This window comes from Manacus candei, unplaced genomic scaffold, assembly GCF_025592945.1.
Source record: "Manacus candei isolate 608988 ecotype Guabito, Panama unplaced genomic scaffold, ASM2559294v1 h1tg000028l, whole genome shotgun sequence".
Classification (NCBI taxonomy): domain Eukaryota; kingdom Metazoa; phylum Chordata; class Aves; order Passeriformes; family Pipridae; genus Manacus; species Manacus candei.
Window position 1 is genome coordinate 16656482 of NW_026138076.1, and position 19410 is coordinate 16675891.

General features: G+C 39.0%; 1 protein-coding gene across 15 annotated transcripts in view; it reads right to left on the reverse strand.

Moving 5' to 3' along the window:
- The window catches only part of TENM3 (teneurin transmembrane protein 3), a 418913-nt gene that overhangs the window by 163431 nt on the left and 236072 nt on the right, over positions 1 to 19410 (reverse strand). For 8 of the 15 annotated variants that reach the window (XM_051790395.1, XM_051790410.1, XM_051790398.1 and 5 more), the window contains one exon: positions 13086 to 13295. The exons of 5 other annotated variants lie outside the window; for them this stretch is intronic. In XM_051790395.1, the coding sequence (XP_051646355.1) occupies positions 13086 to 13295 (210 nt within the window). Of the gene's footprint in view, positions 1 to 13085; positions 13296 to 15961; positions 16052 to 19410 lie in introns of all 15 variants that reach the window. 2 more of the 15 variants (XM_051790406.1, XM_051790405.1) reach the window with 1 other exon arrangement.

Genomic DNA, 19410 nt, shown 5'->3' on the forward strand with positions numbered 1-19410 from the left:
TCAATTATTACGTCTACTGGTGGATACTTTATATCTGAGTGTTATTTTATATTCTGATGTCAAGAAGATTAAAATGGTGAAGTGCTTCTTTCTAATTTTTTAGTAAAAATAAACAGATTTTTGGACATGTATCACACATTCATAATAACAAACAACTTCTTTACTAATACACTGCTGCTTTAAGAAACTGTGCCTTTCAGCTTTTCCATTTTTATCATCCCCATCTAGACTGCCTGCTGGCAAATCAGCAGCATGTTGGAAAGGGGTGAGGAACATGAAGATATATAAGTGTGAATTTCATGAAGTCTGTTGCTCCCTCCATGCTATATACTTTTGGCCAGTAAAACAATGTAAGTACTTAGCTCCAAAACACCATGTCGCGCATCTCACCCCAGTAGCAATTACAGCAAGAGTCCAGCTGTAAAAAGCTGATGGAGATGCTGTGCGGATTCGAAGAATCAAAAGCGCAATTCATTAGAAGTGCTTCACTTGCTTTCCAAAGCATTTTCGACGCTGGTGTACACAGAGAGACGTGTGCAAGGTCACCCCTATCCTTGCTTTTTCACTGCTCAGCAGAGGACAAGCTACCAGAGAGTAATCCAGAGAGACTCAAGAAATACCACAGATAGTATTTTAAAGCTTTCCTAAACACACTGTAGGACACCACTGAGGGAGCATTCGACAAAAACACCTTGTGTTTTTTTGCATTTAAGAATGAACAGAAAAACAAGCCACTGTACACCAATTACTAGCAACAAAATCAAGGGAAAGCTTTACTCTGCTTTGAAGCTTTCTGAAGGAACGTAAAGACTCAACAAGCAGGAGTTGATATTTTGTACTCAGTGGCAGCCAAGTCAGCCTTCTGTATATTCAGTTATCATAACATGCTTTATTACAAATAAATTCCATTATATGTTGTTTGAATAGCTACTGCACTGTTAACTTGAAGCTTCAAGAAATGCACACGAAATAATATTTAAGAGACTATTTCTTGTGGACTCTCCAGATTATGGCAATGATGGGCTAAGTTTACTGCTGATTACTGCAAAAGAGTACCTATCAATGCAAAGATGAGTTGGATTGATGGCATAATTTACAGTAACTGACTTCCTTTTAATTTGCAAGTACCCTGCACTTACAGTATTTCCAAAATGAGGGCTGTGGTTTTTTTTTTAATGACAACAAAGTATCCTGTTACATAAACACAACTGTTCTTTGACACTGTATCTTGCTGCTAACTGTTATGGGATTTATCTTCAAGAGAAGAATAGCAATAAAGAGGCAAATTAATTCCATTTTCTGTAACCGTAGCAGGGATACAAATGTAAACATACAGAATTCCCATGGAGAGAATATTTTTAGTCTTTTGTAATAAATAATCAGCGACTTAGCAGACAGAAACATCCTTATTTTTTTTCTCCCCCCTCCTGGCTCAAAGAACATACATCATACCTATGAATTCTAACGATTAAAATAATTCTACCAATTACTTTCCTGCATTCCAGTATGCATAGTCAAGTATGTAATGCAATAAACTATGCCTGAATGGTCTGTTTACCCCACAGCAAGTTACAAGGAAAACTCTTTCCCCTTAAAGGACTTGTCTCTTTGGAGCGTGCAGGCTGGCAAAAAGCCAAGGGAAGCTGGTGCTTAAGCAACCAAGACTGAGCAGTGCCTGTGTGCATTGCAATCTCAGCCAACCGCAGTAAATGTTATTGGAGTTTTTGTGCTGTAAAATTGCTGCTTTCATGCCCACTGCATCTGACAATAGGAATCCTTGGCCTTGCATGAGAAAGGAAGGCTGATGTGCCTTCCAGTCAGATCTCTGCATCCTTAAAAAGTAGGGTTACTACTCCTGTGTACTCCTAATGGGTTAGTGACAAATAAATTCATGTCAATGCTACATCAGACATAGAAAGATACTTTTGTGTATGAGGTAGAAGAGCAGAGAAATCATGCTTTAAGCACAGTCCTTACGCTATTAAAACCAATGACAATATTAAAAAAGATAAAGGATGTTAAATTAAAGGTGTCAAATGTTTAGCTGTTTACTTTTCAAAGCAACTTGGAGATAAGCTTTGTTTTCCCAATCATCCAATGCTTAGCTGTTTTTTTTGCTTAGTGACTCAAGTGCAAAATCCCTAGTATTTCTCCTTTGAACTAGTGCTACAAGCATCTGCCAGCAGAATTTGCAAGAGTCCTGTTTAGTTCTAGCAAGCGGCATGTTTAAAGCCCTAAAATATTGTCCTCCAACTTACAGTTATTCAGAACAAAGTTCAAGTGGAAGCCAAAAGCCAATGAGGAGACAAATCAGAGTTAAAAATATTAGACCTTTCCCTGAAATAAAATAATGACAAATCATAAACAACAGAGTTTAATGTGATGATGTGACACACTTGCACCTGCTCCTGATCTCATACAAGATATTTCACACACACAGAATCATACACACATAATCAACTAGGTTGGAAAAGACCTCTGAGATCATCAAGTCCAACTCATGACCCAACACCACCCTATCAACTAGACTATGGTATTAAGTGCCACATCCAGTTTCTTCTTAAATACCTCCAGGGACAGTGACTCTACCACCTCCCTGGGCAGTCCATTCCAATGTCTGATCACTCTCTGTAAAGAATTTCTTTCTAATGTCTAACCTAAACCTCCCCTGGCACAGCTTAAGACTGTGCCCTCTTGTCCTACTGATAGCTGCCTGGGAGAAGGCAGCTACACCTGGCTACAACCTCCTTTCAGGGAGTTCTAGAGAGTGATGAGGTCTCCCCTGAGCCTCCTCCTCTCCAGGTTGAACAACCCCAGCTCCCTCAGCCCTCCTCATAGGGCCTGTATTCCAGTCCCTTCATCAGCCCCACTGCCCTTCTTTGGACATTCTCTAGCACCTCAATATCCTTCCTGAACTGAGGGGCCCAGAACTGGACACAGTACTCCAAGTGTGGCCTCACCAGCGCTGAGTACATGGGAAGAATCACTTCCCTGGTCCAGCTGGCTACACCGTTCCTGATACAGGCCAGGATGCCATTGGCCTTCTTGACCACCTGGGCACACTGCTGGCTCATGTTCAGCTTCCTGTCAATCCAAACTCCCAGGTCCCTTTCTGCCTGGCTGCTCTCCAGCCACTCTGTCCCCAGCCTGTAGCGCTGCAGGGGGTTGTTGTGGCCAAAGTGCAGGACTTGGTACTTGGTCTTGTTAAACATCATACCACTGGATTCAGCCCACTTATCCAGCCTGTCCCTGGGGGACACCACTAGTGACCGGCTGCCAACTGGATGCAGCACGTTTCACCACCACTCTCGGCCCAGCCCTCCAGGCAGTTCCTAACCCAGCACAGAGTGCCCCTGTCCAGCCGTGGGTTGCCAGCTTTTTCAGGAGTGTGCTGTAGGAGATGGTGTTAAAGGCTTTGCTGAAGTCCAGGTAGACACATCCACAGCCTTCCCGTCATCCACCAGGTGGGTCACCTGATCATAAAAGGAGATCAGGTTGGTCAGACAGGACCTGCCTCTCCTAAACCCGTGCTGGCTGGGTCTGATTCCCCATCCGGCCTGTAGGTGCTGTGTGATCACACTTAGGATGATCTGCTCCGTAACCTTGCCAGGCACTAAAGGTCAAGCTGACAGGCCTGCAGTTTCCCAGGTCTTCCTTCCGGCCCTTCTTGCGGATGGGTGTCCCATTTGCCAGCTTTCAATCATCTGGGACCTCCCCAGTGAGCCCGGACTGGTGATAAATGATTGAGAGCAACTTGGCAAGCTCTTCCGCCAGCTCCCTCATCATCCTTGGGTGGATCCCATCCGTCCCATAGATTTGTGAGGATCCAAGTGGCTCAGCAGGTCACTAACTTCTTCCTCCTGGATTACAGGGGGGCTATTTGGCTCCCCATTCCTGTCTACCAGCCTAGGATGCCAGCTGTCCTGAAGACAACCTGTCTTACTCTTGAAAACTGAGGCAAAGAAGGTGTTAAGTACCTCAGCCTTATCCTCATCTTTAGTAACTATGTTCACCTCCATGTCCAACAGAGAATGGAGGTTTTCTTTGCCCTTCCTTTTGCTATTGATGTATTTATAAAAACGCTTTTTATTGTCCTTAACAGATTAAGTTCAAATTGTGCTTTTGCCTCTCCAGTTTTCTTTCTATGTGACCTAACTACATTCCTAAACACTTCATGAGTTGCCTGCCCTTTTTTCCAAAGACGACAGACTCTTTTTTTCCCTAATTTCCTGAAAAAATCTCCCTGTTCAGCCAGGCCTGTCGTCTTCCCCACCAGCTTACCTTTTGGCACATAGGGACAGCCTGCTCCTGCACCTTCAAGATCTCTCTCTTGAAGTATGTCCATTCTTCCTGGACCCCTTTGTTTTTAAGGGCAGTTTCCCAAGGTACTCTCCAAACCAGCCTCCTGAATAGGTCAAAGTCTGCCCTCCAGAAGTCCAGGGTAGAGGTTTTGTTGATGCCCTTCCTTACTTCTCTGAGTATTGAAAACTCTATTATTTTGTGGCCACTGTGCCCCAGACAGCCTCTGACCACCACATCTCCCACCAGTCCTTCTCTGTTTGAGAACAGCAGCTCTAATGGGGCCTCACCCCTGGTAGGTTCATTTATCAGCTGCAACAGGAAATTATGCTTCATACACTCTAGGAATCTCCTAGGCTGCCTCTTCTCTGCTGTGTTGAGTTCCCAGCAGACATCTGTCAGGTTAAAGTCGTCCAAAAGAACAAGAGCTGGTGATTTTGAAACCTCCGCCAGCTGCTTGTAGAATAATTCATCAGCCTCTTCATCCTGGTTGGGTGGTCTGTTACAGACTCCCACCAGGATGTCAACCTTGTTGGCCTTCTCTCTGATTCTGACCCATAACACTCAATGTTATGGTCACTGACCTCAAGTTCTAGAGAGTCAGGAGACTCTCTGACATATAGAGCCACCCCTTCACCTCTCCTACCTTGCCTATGTCTTCTGAAGAGCTTGTAGCCATCCACTGCAGCATTCCAGTCATGTGAGTCATCCCACCATGCTTCTGTGATGGTGACTATGTCATAGCTTTCCTGCTGCATGATGGCTTCCAGCTCCTCTTGCTTGCTTCCCAAACTGCGTGCATTGGTGTGCACGCACTTCAGTTGGGCTGCTGATATCACTCCTAACCCTGGCTTAGGCTCTTCTCTGGAGAGCCTGGTTTCAAACCCTTCCACCTTCAAACCTAGTCTAAAGCACTTGCACACCATTTGTACCTCTGGAAGTCAGCGTAAGCAGTAGCTGGGTAAAGTTCTCAGCTTTGTAATTTGTAATGAAAATAAACTCTCTACGTGACTATTTCCTTCTCCTTTTACCTTCTGCATTAACTTCTACCATAAATTTCTTACAGCCTATTTTTCTGCACAAGAGCAGTACATCCTTGTTCTAATCGTGACTTCAGGATTCTTCCATTAAACTGTAACAGAATTTAAATTCAAACTCCTTATCTTTCAATTAGGAATGTCTGTTCTGTAATCAAGCTAGTCAAAGGAGATGATGCAAGTGCAAGCACTGGCAAGCATGGAAGGATACATTTTTGACTCTTGTTTATCTATCGTGCCAGGTACATGTTAGTTCATTTTAAGTGATACGACAATTGGATGCAGCATTCCTCCTTTGATAAAACTATATTCTGCTTTTATAGTTCACTGTATTTCAGAATGAATTTATCTTCACAGATTTTCTTAACTTGCATGATTTTTTTTTATGTGATTTTTGATGGGGAAGGGAGGAGCAGAGGAAATGTCTCTACATCAGATCATATCCACAGTTGGCAGGTTGTCCCATCTGGCATGCATTCGAATATAAGACGGATAATTTGTCACTCTGAATCCTCTGATTTGTGAAAAGGCCAAAATCATCTCTGGAAAGATATTTTGCAGCTAATGATACAGGAGGTGTGGGGGAGACTGTTCTTTGAAGGCTACAAAGGCCACAATCTGAGGAGAAATAATTGGTCTTGGCTCTTCTATTAAGTAAAAGAGATCGAAAACGATAAAAATCTTTTAAGAGCAAAACATGACTTACAACAGTCAGATACGAAAACTAATTGCCCACTACTTTGCAAAATTTGATTTTGGAGGGATGAGGGTGAGATTGGGGAACCGTAATTTGCTCTTGGCAAACAGATTGAATGCTTAATTAAACTGAACAAATGTACATTTTTGTACATTAAGGGAACAATGTTGACAGAAGTTTGGCTTAAAAACCAATGAAAGAGGATAAAAAGATGGATTCATGAAATTGAAATCAAATATCAAAAACAGATAAAAAATTAACTGGCTAGCATTCAAGACATGATTTTTAAGTTTTTAAAGCAACTATATTTGCCCCAAGCAAGTGGAACAGATAAATTTGTTGATCTGTACCTGAAAGCTATTTGCCTTCCTGCAGTGTCTGACTTTGGACTTAGGTGCTTCTGTAGCTACCGAGGAAGACACAGTGGCTGAAATATAACTGTCTCTGGCCTCAGGAAAGAAGCCATCATGTATTTTTATAATATGAACTTATTCCATATTTACAGAAAGCTTGTCAAGTGCATCTATTCAGCATCATGGACATTCTGAATTTATGGGTATTGAATGTTTTTACTTACAAAATATTTACATGAGTATGCACATGTCCAGAAGACATTGGCAGTTTTCACTGAGATCTGGGAACCTTATTTTATAATTTTGCAGGATATAAAATGGTTCAGCAAGTGGGAAGGGAAAGTGCCTATTGTGCAAATGATTTATTGTGGAAAGTCTGGACAATTTCAGAGTGAAGTCTGGTCTACAGGACAAATCATTTTCTGTTATGTTTACCCAGGCAATGCATTGCAACATGCAGACTGCTAACATAACACACTTAACATAGCTTAATACGAAAATCTCTGTCATAAACTACCAACTCTTGTATACCTGATTTGAAATGCACACAGGTATTGCTAGAGAAGCTCCAGAAGGTTACCTCAGTCCACAGTCTCCTAAGTGAATGTAGATTTGTTCTCAGCAGTACAAGTTACATTTTTATTTATTTTAATTTCATGTTACAAAGTGACAAAACTTCTGTCACTTCCCTTGGGACAGACTTACATATCTTAATACTGTTAAAGAGTTTTTTCTGATGTGCCTAATCTTTCCTTATTTTCACCCTATTACTTTTAATTGTATCTCTATGACATATACAACATGTTCCATTCCATCTTGGGTTATTAGTTTCCCTTTGCCAGCACTTAATTAGTGCTTAGACTATGCACTGAGTCAAAATTTTAATCTCTTACCTATTCCCATATATTAATACCTCTAACTTCGTAATTGTTTTCATACAAATATATCTGAACAGTAGAATAAATAGCAATAAGAGAATTTGGTAGAAACTTTGAAAAAGCAAGATGCTCAGATTCCAAACTTATATTCCATTGATGCTGTGTCTATGAATCCCCCTTTGCTGATATATTTGTACCCAGCTGAAACTGTACTTGTGAGTCAGACCATGTTGCAGATTTGTCTAATTAAAATTCTCTATCACCATTTCTCCTTAGATTTTTCCTGAATACCCTGCATCTTCTACCAGCTTACATTTTTCAATTCTAATTTTGCTTGATTAGTTTCTGGCCATACAATTAATGATCCTTCCTTGCCCTCTTCTATTAACACTTTGTCCCCAGTTGGCACTCAGAACACTTGCTGTTTAGTATCATAAGGAAATTTTTTTAGTGCCACTTTTACTCCTACATCCATATAACTAATGAGGATGTTAAATAAAACCAAGATTATAGCATTCCCCATGATGTTCTTCAATACAACTCCGCCTATTTGAACTACTATTCTTAATTTATTACCAGAGTTTATTTCAAACCAAACAGGTCTGAGTTAATTTTCCAAGCAACATCTTAAGACTAGTGTCAGACCTGAAGACAAATTGTATGTACTGATACAACAATGACAAATCCTAATTTATCATGAATTTTGAGATAAGAGATTAAAAAAATCTCATTAAACAATGTGGATACCCTCACAGATTCCAGGGAATTCCAGTTCTTAGAATGATGAAAAGAAAAATAAGAAAATTATACTCCATAAGAAAAAAAAAACCTTAACAGCTTTTAAGCATTCAATCTCATTCCCCCAAGTTTGTTTCTTCTGTCCTAGAACATGCCCACCCCCTTCCCCTTCTTTTGTTCCCCAGTAATGAGAACTACTAAGCTGCTGCTCATTACAGGGCAGGTGACAGCTCGGCTACGAACTTCTAGTTCACCAGCACATGTAGGTTCCCTTGTGGAATAACTGTGGCAAAGCAGAGATGGAATAAGATCTGGGCTTGTAGGTACTAAAGGAGGCCTACCAGAAAGTCACACAGCATACTTCCAAGATGTTGGATAAGACTGACTTAATTTGCCATTGGCCTTTTCAATATCTACAGGTTATTTCCAACCTTCTAACAAGAGGAAAGTATGAAAGGGGAAATCACATTTTCCTCTTTCCACCCTCAAAGGAGCTGCAAAGGAAGAAAAGATGCCTTAAAGTCACTTGTGTCTTCCACTAACTTTTAAAGCAGATCCCCTGTGTGTACTTCTTCATAATTCCATTTCATTTGCTTTTGGTGAGGAGGAAAAGGCAGAAGTGAGGCAGCTTGCTCAGTTATGGTGGTTATACATGAATTGAGGTATTTATGCAGAAAAATAAAACATGAGAGTTAGAAGGAAAATCTGAAGTGTAAAAAAACCCTAACAACCCCCTAATGGAATTCACACTTAAGCTCTGTACATGTGTTATATCTGGTCATTCCTGGTACCACGCTTGAGCATTTGGCCCCTATTCTCTTAGGTACTCGTACAAAAGTGGAAGATTCTGACTTTGGCTTCTCTACATTGTGGTATGATAAAATAATAGTAATTTCAGTATGGCAGATACCTTTGTATAACCTGTCCCATCAAATTCTAATAAGTCATGATGAACTGAAGTCCTCAAATTATGTTTATACAAGAATTATGCCACAGTACATTTGGTGTCTGTAGAGTGAGATGTCCTATAATGAGACCTCTGAATATGGAGACTTCTTGTATGTTTTCATTCAACCAGCTTTATCACATTATTTTTTCTCTTTCACAAATTTACAGTCAGAATTATGCTCTAGATTTCCCAATTTTTTTGTTCCTTGAAGGAAACCTCAGCCATTTTGAACTGAAAAACCCATCAATCTCCAATGCCCATGTGGCTGGAGCAAAATCTTGTTTATTGTGCATTACCTGGCAAGACCTTGATCAAGGAAGAGTGAAAACCAGTTTATATTATACTGAATTTTTTTCATATCTTTCCATTAGATAAACTATCATCACAAACTGTTAATAAGAAACATGAGAACCTCATAAAAATTAAATGTTCAAATGTACTATACAAATGCTACTGTGAAATACATATATTTTGCATTTTATGGTTCTCCCATTATATTTCCAATTTAGGGAATTGAATTTGAATTTCTAACTCAGACTCTTCAACTACTTTATCAGTAGCAAGCATTAACTATATCCTGTTTTCATAGTCACTGCTTGAACTAAGAATTTAGCACAGTACTTCTCATTATATTAAATTCTGTGTCAAGATAAGCTGGTACTAATTTCAATAAATTCCCCTCCGAATTCTGACTAACTTATAATTTTTCATGGAAAAAGATTAAGAAGCTTATCAAGATGCTTAAATACACACTTCACGTGACTTCTATTATTTATAAGACTTTATGACACAAGGAAACCCTCTACCTCAGTCACATTCAAGAATCCTTTCTTCCCAGGACCTAGTTCACTCTTCCTCTCACTTAAACAACTGTTTACCTTCCCTGCAGACATATTGAGATGTCCCTGTTTCTTATAAACCATTTCACTCTTCTTCTAGAAACATAAAACTAGTAAATTGTTCTGAAGTCAGAAGCCAAACAGGCTGACTGCTGTTAACAACCCATACACTGAGCTGCACTGTGGAGAAGAGGAACAAGTAGAATTAATCAGCGGTGCTATGTAAAGGAAGAGTTATGACTGATGGTCCTAAAATTGATATCCTCCTGAATTTTACGACTTATTAACACAGTGCTTTTAGAGAAATTAAATGATTCTTATTAAACTGTCCACAACAGCCCTCACTTGATCTGAATTTTTAAAGCTACTAGCAATAGCTCCATGAAGACTTTACCTTACATGTGGCAAGCATTTGATAACTCATTTTAGTAATTCTCATTTCTTTTTTAGCTCATTTCTGAAAAGGAAGCTAATTCCCACTGGTTGACAAAACAAACTAATCAGACCCAAAGGCTTAGATTAATATAATTCTAAATACATAATCAGATCCTTTAAATTTTGAGTGAGTTGATCAAATAAACTACATTGATCAAATGAACTCATTCTAAAGGAAAACAAACAGATGTTTGCATAGACTAAAGAGATGTTAATTCAACTTGCTATTCAAATAAAGTCAATATAAATGGAAGTAGTTCAATAATATAATTGTTTTAGATCAGTACCTTCAGCAGTGATCCCCGACCTTCTACCAATATAAACATTGGACAAAGTCATCTGGAATTTGGCACTGGAGTTATTTCGTACCCCTTAAGATTAGATAGCATGGAAAGCTTATATCCAGATCCAAAACAAAAAACAACTGATGAAAAAAAACTTCTTTCTGTGAAAGTGTTACACATGCTGCATTATTTATCATTTTAGCTAAAGAAAATACAATATTCAAATAATACTGTACCAAAGGACACAATTAAAATGTATTTACTTTCTAGGGTACATTTTGGAGAGATCCACATACTACAACGCAGTGCTACACAACAATGCAAATCACTGAGTAGAAGAAAGTTGTAGCTAACTCAGAAAATACTTTTCAAATTCTGCTTTTCCCTGTTTTACAAACATACTTTCCCCCCATCAACAGGCCATCAGCATACGATATGGGAAACCAACCGTAAGCAAACCAAGTAGATAATCCAAGCAACATTCATATATGTGATGGGTGAAAGAAATCTTTCTTCTAATAACACAAAGCCTCATCCTGCAATTGACTCCAGGAATGGAAGCCCACTACCAGAACACCTGTGGGCTTCTCCTTATCCAGTAGAAAAGCAAGCAAGCCCAATTTAAATTATAGCAATCACTATATATACAGTATCCATGGTTAGTAAGATGAAGCACTTCTAAAAACAAGTCTAATCTTGTGGAGAAAGATTATTAGCTGTGTTGAATGACCACCAGCACTACCAGACTATGAGTGTATTATATATTATTGATTTAATTTTTGACAGCAGGAACTGCAAGCAGTTCTGCTACAAATATACACTGAAGGGGTGAGTGTATACTGTAGATAGAGGAGATGGGGAGCACAGTGGGAAGAGAGAGGGGAAGGGAAAATGAACATATACTTGCAGAGTATGCCACATTTCCCTTCTGCTTAGCAGAAGTCTTACAAAGAACAACGCTCTCAACATACACCGTGGTCTGAACTTCTGTCCTACTTGTAATCAAATCCCCCTTATTTTGTCCTGCTAAAAGGCCAACACTTGACTTGGCATGGGACCAGATGAAATTAATTTAGCCAGTCTGGAATGAAAGGGGTTAAGGAACATTTCCTGAAGGTCGGCAAACTCTGACTGGCAAGCAACTGTTCAGAATTTCAGAAGCAGCAAAATGCTCAAATCTAGAGGAATGATGAACACTTACGAGCTTCATAAGAGGCTGAGAGATGCAAGGAGATCATCGCAACTATTCAAAATTTTTAGCAGTTTTGTCTTGCTTTTGCATTTTTTCATTTGTAAAGGATGGGTTGGTAGGTACAGTAATCTAAATGTATTGACTTCTTGAACTAAACCAGGCTACCTTTTGGATAATGCATACATTTTCTAACAAATTTCATATTCTTAGACATTAAAGAAAGGAGACATCTTCATAACACACCCTAATTATGACAATGCTTTATCAGGTTTTGGAGTTCTTCACAGATTAAATACTGAGCAAGTTGAACATGCAAAAATAAAGTTATCATTATTAATTTTAAAGATCTTAATCCAAATGCATCAAATTCACACACATGACTACTCTTAGCAGACTGGCCTTTTAGACACAAAACCAAAGTTCCACTCCAACCCAGGAAGAGAAGCTCAAAGCTGGTGTTTTGCTTGGCAAAATAATTCTTTCCAACCAGCTGATGTGCAATTTGCAGAGAAATATTTCTCCAAACTCCCTCTAGTGGTTCATCCATAGGTGAGTTCTTTACAATCAAAAGACAGAAATGGTTCTTAGAAGGTGAAGCAGTTTGTTCTAAGCTTTGCTGACCTACTGAAGAAGAGTGTGAATTAACAAATTATTCTTCCAGTGTGCCTACACCAAGAAAATCTGTTCAATCATACAACAAAAATGAAATCCTGTGGCTATTGTACTTTTGAATGTAAAATTTTAAAAAAAAAGGAAAATTGTGGTTTCTTAGAGCATGATGCATAAGCAGGGACTGGTGTTTTAAGTATGTCACTCCCATTACTTACTCATAGTGGTTGGGAGGATGAGAAACATGGAAACATACATCTCAGAAGCCACCACTGCCTTCTGTCATCACACAGCTCTCTTCCTCTAGAACTTTTTTCTCAGTCTTGAGTGCCCTATCCAGTAACATACAAATCCTGCTCTCCTTGCCTAAGGAAATGAAATGAATGGCTGGAACCTGCTGAACTTGATGATACCTTTTACATTATTCTGAAGCTAAATATCACGACAGTTTAACCAACTTCAGCCTACCTGTTAAAAAGCACAACTAAAGGTTAATCACTTGCTAAAAACTACATTACATAATAAATCAATAATGGTTATGGTTTAATGTAAGTATTGCATGTTAAAATTACTTAAATGAGCTTTTACATATTAGAAGTTATTTTCTACTCTTGCTTATCCTACAGTAAAAAAGAGACATAATCTGTGACATTTAAAGGAAAAGCAGTTTAAAATACAAAGTCATTTTGATATATTTAATTTTTATTAGACAATTTCTTAGGAGGATGGCAAATAAAAGGGTATTTAAACTATGGACAAAGTGTCCTCTTCTTACCATGACCTGGGACAGACACTGGATTAGTACCGGTCTGTACTAGATATGAGCTGGCAGTATAGTCCTCATCTGTATCAGAGTCCTGAACTGGCTGGCTGGCATTATTACTTAATAACCACCTCTGGTTGTCATGGAGATTGGGTGATGGAGGAGGGGAGTGTAAATGTTCAGTAACTGATGGACTAGATGAGGAGGATGGCATGGGAGGACCTATAAAAAAATAAAAAAAATTTTAAAATATGGATCAAGATATTACAAAAAACAAATAGTTTATTTTTTGCATTACCAAAAGATGAATAGTCTATTTCAAATAATAAAAAGAGACGGACAAAGAAAATGACAATTGCCTGTAATAAATTGGTTTAAGTGCTTTAGAAAACATAACACAATGCCATGACTTGATATTTCAATGGACAGTGTCTATCATACAGGGCTTCTTCTTTGAGTGGGACACTTCCATCTTAAAATCTATTTATGACAGAAAATAATACAGATAAGCAAAGAAACAGGACGAATTTTCCAAGCTCACACATAAGGAAACTCACCACCCTAAATTTCTACCATACAAGTTGCTCTGACAGGATTTTTAGTTTTCAGCAGTGTTTCTCAGACACATATACTGTTTAAAAGCTATTAAAATGTTTCACCTGTCAAACTTGTGTCCATCTGCACAAGTTGTTTTAAAACATGCATATAAAATGACTACATCCCATTTCTGCACCTTGAAAGTACTTTAAGGGCACCATGAAGGAAGACAGATTTAAATAAAGCTTTAGGATACCATAACAGTGCATTTAGTCCTTCAATGAAACAATAATTAATCCAGAATAATTTAAACAATAATTTACCCTGTGACTATATGGATTCCTTTAAGTCTTTAGTAAGCACAGATCTTACTCTGAGAGAGTAAGACTGCTGGACTACTTTTGAATAAAGTGTTATGTTGCCTGTAAGTGGGAAATTGTACCAGAATATGAAGTAGCTTTATTACATAATTTATGTTAAAACCAAAATTAGATTAACCTGCATGGTTATCATTCATAATTATGAATCTAAACTTAAAATAGAAGGAAAGGGGCTTTTTTCATCATGTAATGATTTATTTTTATGGTACTCAGCAGTACAGTTATGCTGGAGAGGTGTTGCACTTCTCAATGTTAAGTTTAATACAATAAATCATATTGGCACCAATAGCTTGAATTGCCTTCCCTCCATCTCCCTTGTACACTGCTACAATCATGCTAATTATTATTTTTTCCTTCATATTCAGTTTATCCTATCATGTCATATCTTAAATATCTCTAAAATACATTGACAAGTCCAAATCAATTGGTTTCCCTGACAGTACGCTACACTGATGAGTAGCAACTCAGAATGAGCACCACTTGGTTGCTCTGGCTTACTGAGCTTCTCAGTTCAGAAAACATTGTCTGTCAAGTGTGGAGTGGAAGCATGAGGCTATTAGCAAAGCTCCCACTATTACACTCTGTGGGGATAAATCTCTGCTACTGTCAAAATCAAGCGATTACCACTAGGAAATTATGCAACTTTTTATAAATAAATCTAATTCTGGCAGGCAGGTCCTAGAATCATAGAATCACTTAAGTTGGAAAAGAACTTTAATATCATTTAATCTAACCTTTAACCCAGCACTGCCAAGCCCACCACTAAACCATGTCCTTAAGTACCACATCTAGGTGTCTGTTAAACACCTCCAGGGATAGTGACTCAACCACTTCCCTGGGCAGCCTGTTCCAATGCTTGATAACCCTTTCAGTAGAGAAAGTTTTCCTAATATTCAAGCTAAACCTCCATGCCATGCTGCTAGCTCATGTTAAGCTGGTTGTCGACCAGCACACCCAGGTCCTTTTCTGCTGGGCAGCTTTCCAGCCACTCTTCTCCAGTCCTGTAGCATTGCATAGAGTTGTTGTGACTCAAGTGCAGGACCCGGCACTTTGCCTTGTTGAACAAAGCAAATTGCCTTAGCCTATTGATCCAGCCTGTCCAGATCCCTCTGTGGAACCTTCCCACCTTCCAGCAGACCAGCACTTCCGCTCAACTTGGCGTCATCTGCAAACTTACTGAGAGTGCACTCGATCCCCTCCTCCAGATCATCGATAAGAAATTTAAACAGGACTGGCCCCAGTGCTGAGCCCTGGAGAACTCCACAAGTGACAAGCCACCAGCTGAATGTAACTCCATTCACCACCATTCTCTGGGCCTGGCCATCCAATCAGTTCTTAACCCAGCAAAGAGTACAGTCGCCCATAGCTTGGGAAGCCAGTTTCTCCAGGAGAATGCTGTGGAAAATGGTGACAAAGGCTTTACTAAACCAGGTGGATGACATCCACAGCTTTTCCCTCATCCACTAAGCGGGTCACTTTGTCATAGAAGGAGATCAGGTCAATCAAGCAAGACCTGCCTTTCCGAAATCCATGCTGTCTGGGCCTGATCCCCTGGTTGTCCTGTATATGTTCCATGATGGTACTCAAGATGATTTGCTCCACAACCTCCTCAGCACTGAGGTCAGACTGACAGGCCTGTAGTTCCCTGGGTCCTATTTCTGGCCGTTCTTGTAGATGGGCATCACATTTGCCAACTTCTAGTCACCTGGGATCTCACTGATTGACCAGGACTGCTGGTAAACAATTGAAAGTGGCTTGGTGAGCTCCTCTGTCAGCTCCCTCAGTACCCTTGGGTTGATCCCCATAGACCTGAGTGTGTCTAAGTGGTGTAGTAGGCCACTGACCATTTCTCCTTGGATTACAAGGGCTTTATTCTGCTCCATGTCCCTGTCTTCCTGCTCAGGGGCCTGCGTACCTTGAGGACAACTGGTTTTACTATTGAAGACTGAGGAAAAGAAGGCATTGAGTTACCTCAGCTTATTCCTCATCCTTTGTCCAGTAAAGGATGGCTATTCTCCTTAGCCCTCCTTTTGTTGCTTTCTTGTCACAAAGTTACATGGTCTGCAGAGAAAAGGGAGCTAGCTGTAATATGAGCCAATTTTTCACAAGAAGCCTAGGCCAACCAGCTGGGACACGTATTTCTGCACAGCTTCATCCAGCACTGGCAGACTTCTGCAGCAAGCTCCTCTTTGATTCCAAGTGCAAAGACAGATAGCTATCTATACTGCCATTTATAGAATATGCTGCACCTTAGGAAAAAAACCACCCAAAAACTTAACACACTTTCTAGAGGAATCGTAAATGATGTACATATTCCTTTCCAATTTGTTTTTACATGGAATGAAAGACATCTAAAAATATTTGGTAATATCTGTTACTGAAGTCTTAAACACATTTATAAATCATAAAAATCATTAAGCATGAAAAAAGCCAATTATATTTTCCATACAGCATAGAGGCACACAACACAAAGAATACTTCATTCTAAGAAAAACCACAAAGATACAACTACCGATTTTCTCCCCCTGTTCTGCTTCTTTGGGTATACACCTAGAAAAAATTTCTGTTATTCTGCTTTGACTTTCTTGCCTGTCTTTAAAAAACAGGAAAAGGTCCCATGTTTACTATGTGACTTTGATACAAGAATAAGCTATTTTTCACAGGCAAGTATTTTGGACTTAAGAGTGCTTAAATCTCATGTTTTAGGTCAGTTATGAGGATCAACACACTTTAGTTTGTTGGCATTTTCATAATTGAAAAGACATGACTTCAAATGTACTGAAATACTTCAAAAAAATTATTTCACATGAAAAAGCAAAAAAGATTTGCAGAAAATATAGGCAAACTCCAGCAAGAACAGATTCAACATAGCAATATTTAAAGAGGTGAATAAATTTGCTAAGGAAATTATATGAGTCCCAAAGAAAGTAAAACCCAAAGAAAACTGGTTGTAAGGAGAACATAAAAAAAACCCACCTGAGCTAATAATGGATACATTAAATACACATGTGCAAGGTAATTATGTTAAAAAAATGTGTACTGTTCTGTGCCATGATCAGCACTGATCTAAAAGACGGTGTAAATTAACAGCTGGAAGCAGAGCTGATGTCACATGGAAAAGCTCAAAGGGACAAGTATGATAAGTGCAACCCATAAAAAGATAGCAAATAAACAAGGGTGAAGACTGCCATCAATAGACTGGTAGCATTGCATGGGAATTTCTATATGAAGCATATTAAGGCTTAACTAAGTCTAAGGCTGAGCCTCTGGCAATTGCTGCTGCCCAACACCACGGGTATGAGAGCAGGAAAGCAAAGTGAGGCTGCTGCAGAATGTGGCAAGGACTGAGGACAGAGCAGGGCAGAGCTGTGCCTTTACCCCCAGAGCCTCAGGGGCACTCCCACCTGGACAGAACCCACAGCTTACAGTTATGTACAAGTTTCCTAGAACCTTTCCCTTAAAAAAAGAAGAAAAAGCTATTAGCTGCATGGTGTTACAAAGAATGAATCAAAAAACTGCTCAGCTTTCGTATTTTTTCGGTCATCACATGCTAAAGAAGCACTTTGCTTCAAAAACAACAATGGGCGCATAGATGAACTGCATCTGCACTAGATGTATTTTAAAGAAAATAGTATTGGACACTTTTGGAACACGGCATTTAAGAGAAAAGTAGGATGGAAGAGAAGCAGTAGTAATGATCTCCTGCTGTTGCAGGGTGGGTGGGCTGAAATAGATGACCCAGAAAGTCTCTGAGGAGCCCTAAAACACATGTACTTATGAAAACTTCCCACTAAACTCCTAAAGTTTTTGCTGGCAATATGACACTAAGAAGAAACAAAAACCTTGTTTATTTTCTTTTCTGATTATAATTCATGAGGCAACAAAAACTTTCCTGAACTAAAACATGATCTTGAAAACATGTAAAGCTTTTGTTGTTTCATGGATTTCTTCAATGCAGAACTTTTGTTCGCATACCTAGACTGTCTCTCAAAACCTGCCATAACCAATTTACTTCCATAAGATGCATTGTGAGTTACATACCTTGAATAAGTAATTTCACTATAAAAATTTGAAGGGCCATTATTTTAATCTCAATCAGGTTGCATAAATCCTATGCCTAACTTATGTACAACTTCTGATGGCTGCTAAGGCAATGCAAGAGCAGACAGTTCTGTTTAGGCTGTGTAACTATGGCAGAACAGTGCATTTTTCTTTTCATAGTCTTGGCAGCCCATGTCACTGAGACTGAAGGAAAAAAATCCCGTGTCTGCATCTCAAAGACACAGAAGGAGAGTCTTATTTTGAAGTTAGTGGTAAGGAGTACTTACCGACTGTCAATAAGAAAACGCTATTAAATTACAAATTGCAAGGTAGATAGCTCTTTTCTTTACTGAAATTAATGGGATTTTTGTTGGTGAGTTCATGGAAATGAAGATTTCATGTTATATTAAATGCACTATTATGTCATATAAACCCCAAAACATACCCCATACTGTGGAAAAATATGTTATACATATAATGGCTCACTAACAGTAGCTATATATATCCATTTTGTACTTTGCTCCTCACAACAGGAAAGGACAGGTTGTCTATTTTTTTTTTAATAAAACAGTTTAAGTGATCTTAACTGGGATAAGATCAGTGCTTTTTGGAGGTCAGAAATAACACGTCTTCTGGCTCAGTTAATTAGAAACCAAAACACTTTCTAACATGAAGGACACTTACAGGCCTTCTGAATCAAGCTGAGATGACTCTTTGCAATCTGTTCTAGGACTTCCCAGTGTGCTGAAAGCTGTAACACACTCTTGTTAAGAAGGGCACCTATACCCTCCTAACAAATTTACTGATCACATCAAAATTTCAATTTCCAATGTATCACATGTAAATTGACCCAAAAAAGCCTCATAAAAAAAACCCCAAACCCCACACTTCGTATGTACAACCCTTAATGACCAGATTTTGGACCTCTTCGTCTCTGCATATAATGCATTAAGTTAGTCATTAGTGAGTTTCAATTGTAAACTCATTTTTTATTATGGACTCCCTGTATGCTCTCCAACCTGTATGACTTGGCACTGGCATTTATCTCTCTGCTGGATCCTGCAGCCTTCTGCAGTCAACCTGCAGTGACAGTTATCTCTTAATTAATACTCTACATGCAAATGGAACTACCAAAAAGTGCTGTGGTATAGCACACAAAGAACAATTATTCATTACCAACACAGTTCTTTTTATCTGCTTATACCATAGTCTACCTTTGTAGCTACTGTGAAGAAAGATCTCCCCAAGGAAATACATGCATAGACAGTCTTTCAAATACATACACATATATAAATAAGAGTGTATAAATCCATCTATAGTGAAAAACACTGCAGCAAGAAGAACTATGTACCAAGAATTCTTTCAAAAATATCTTTCAA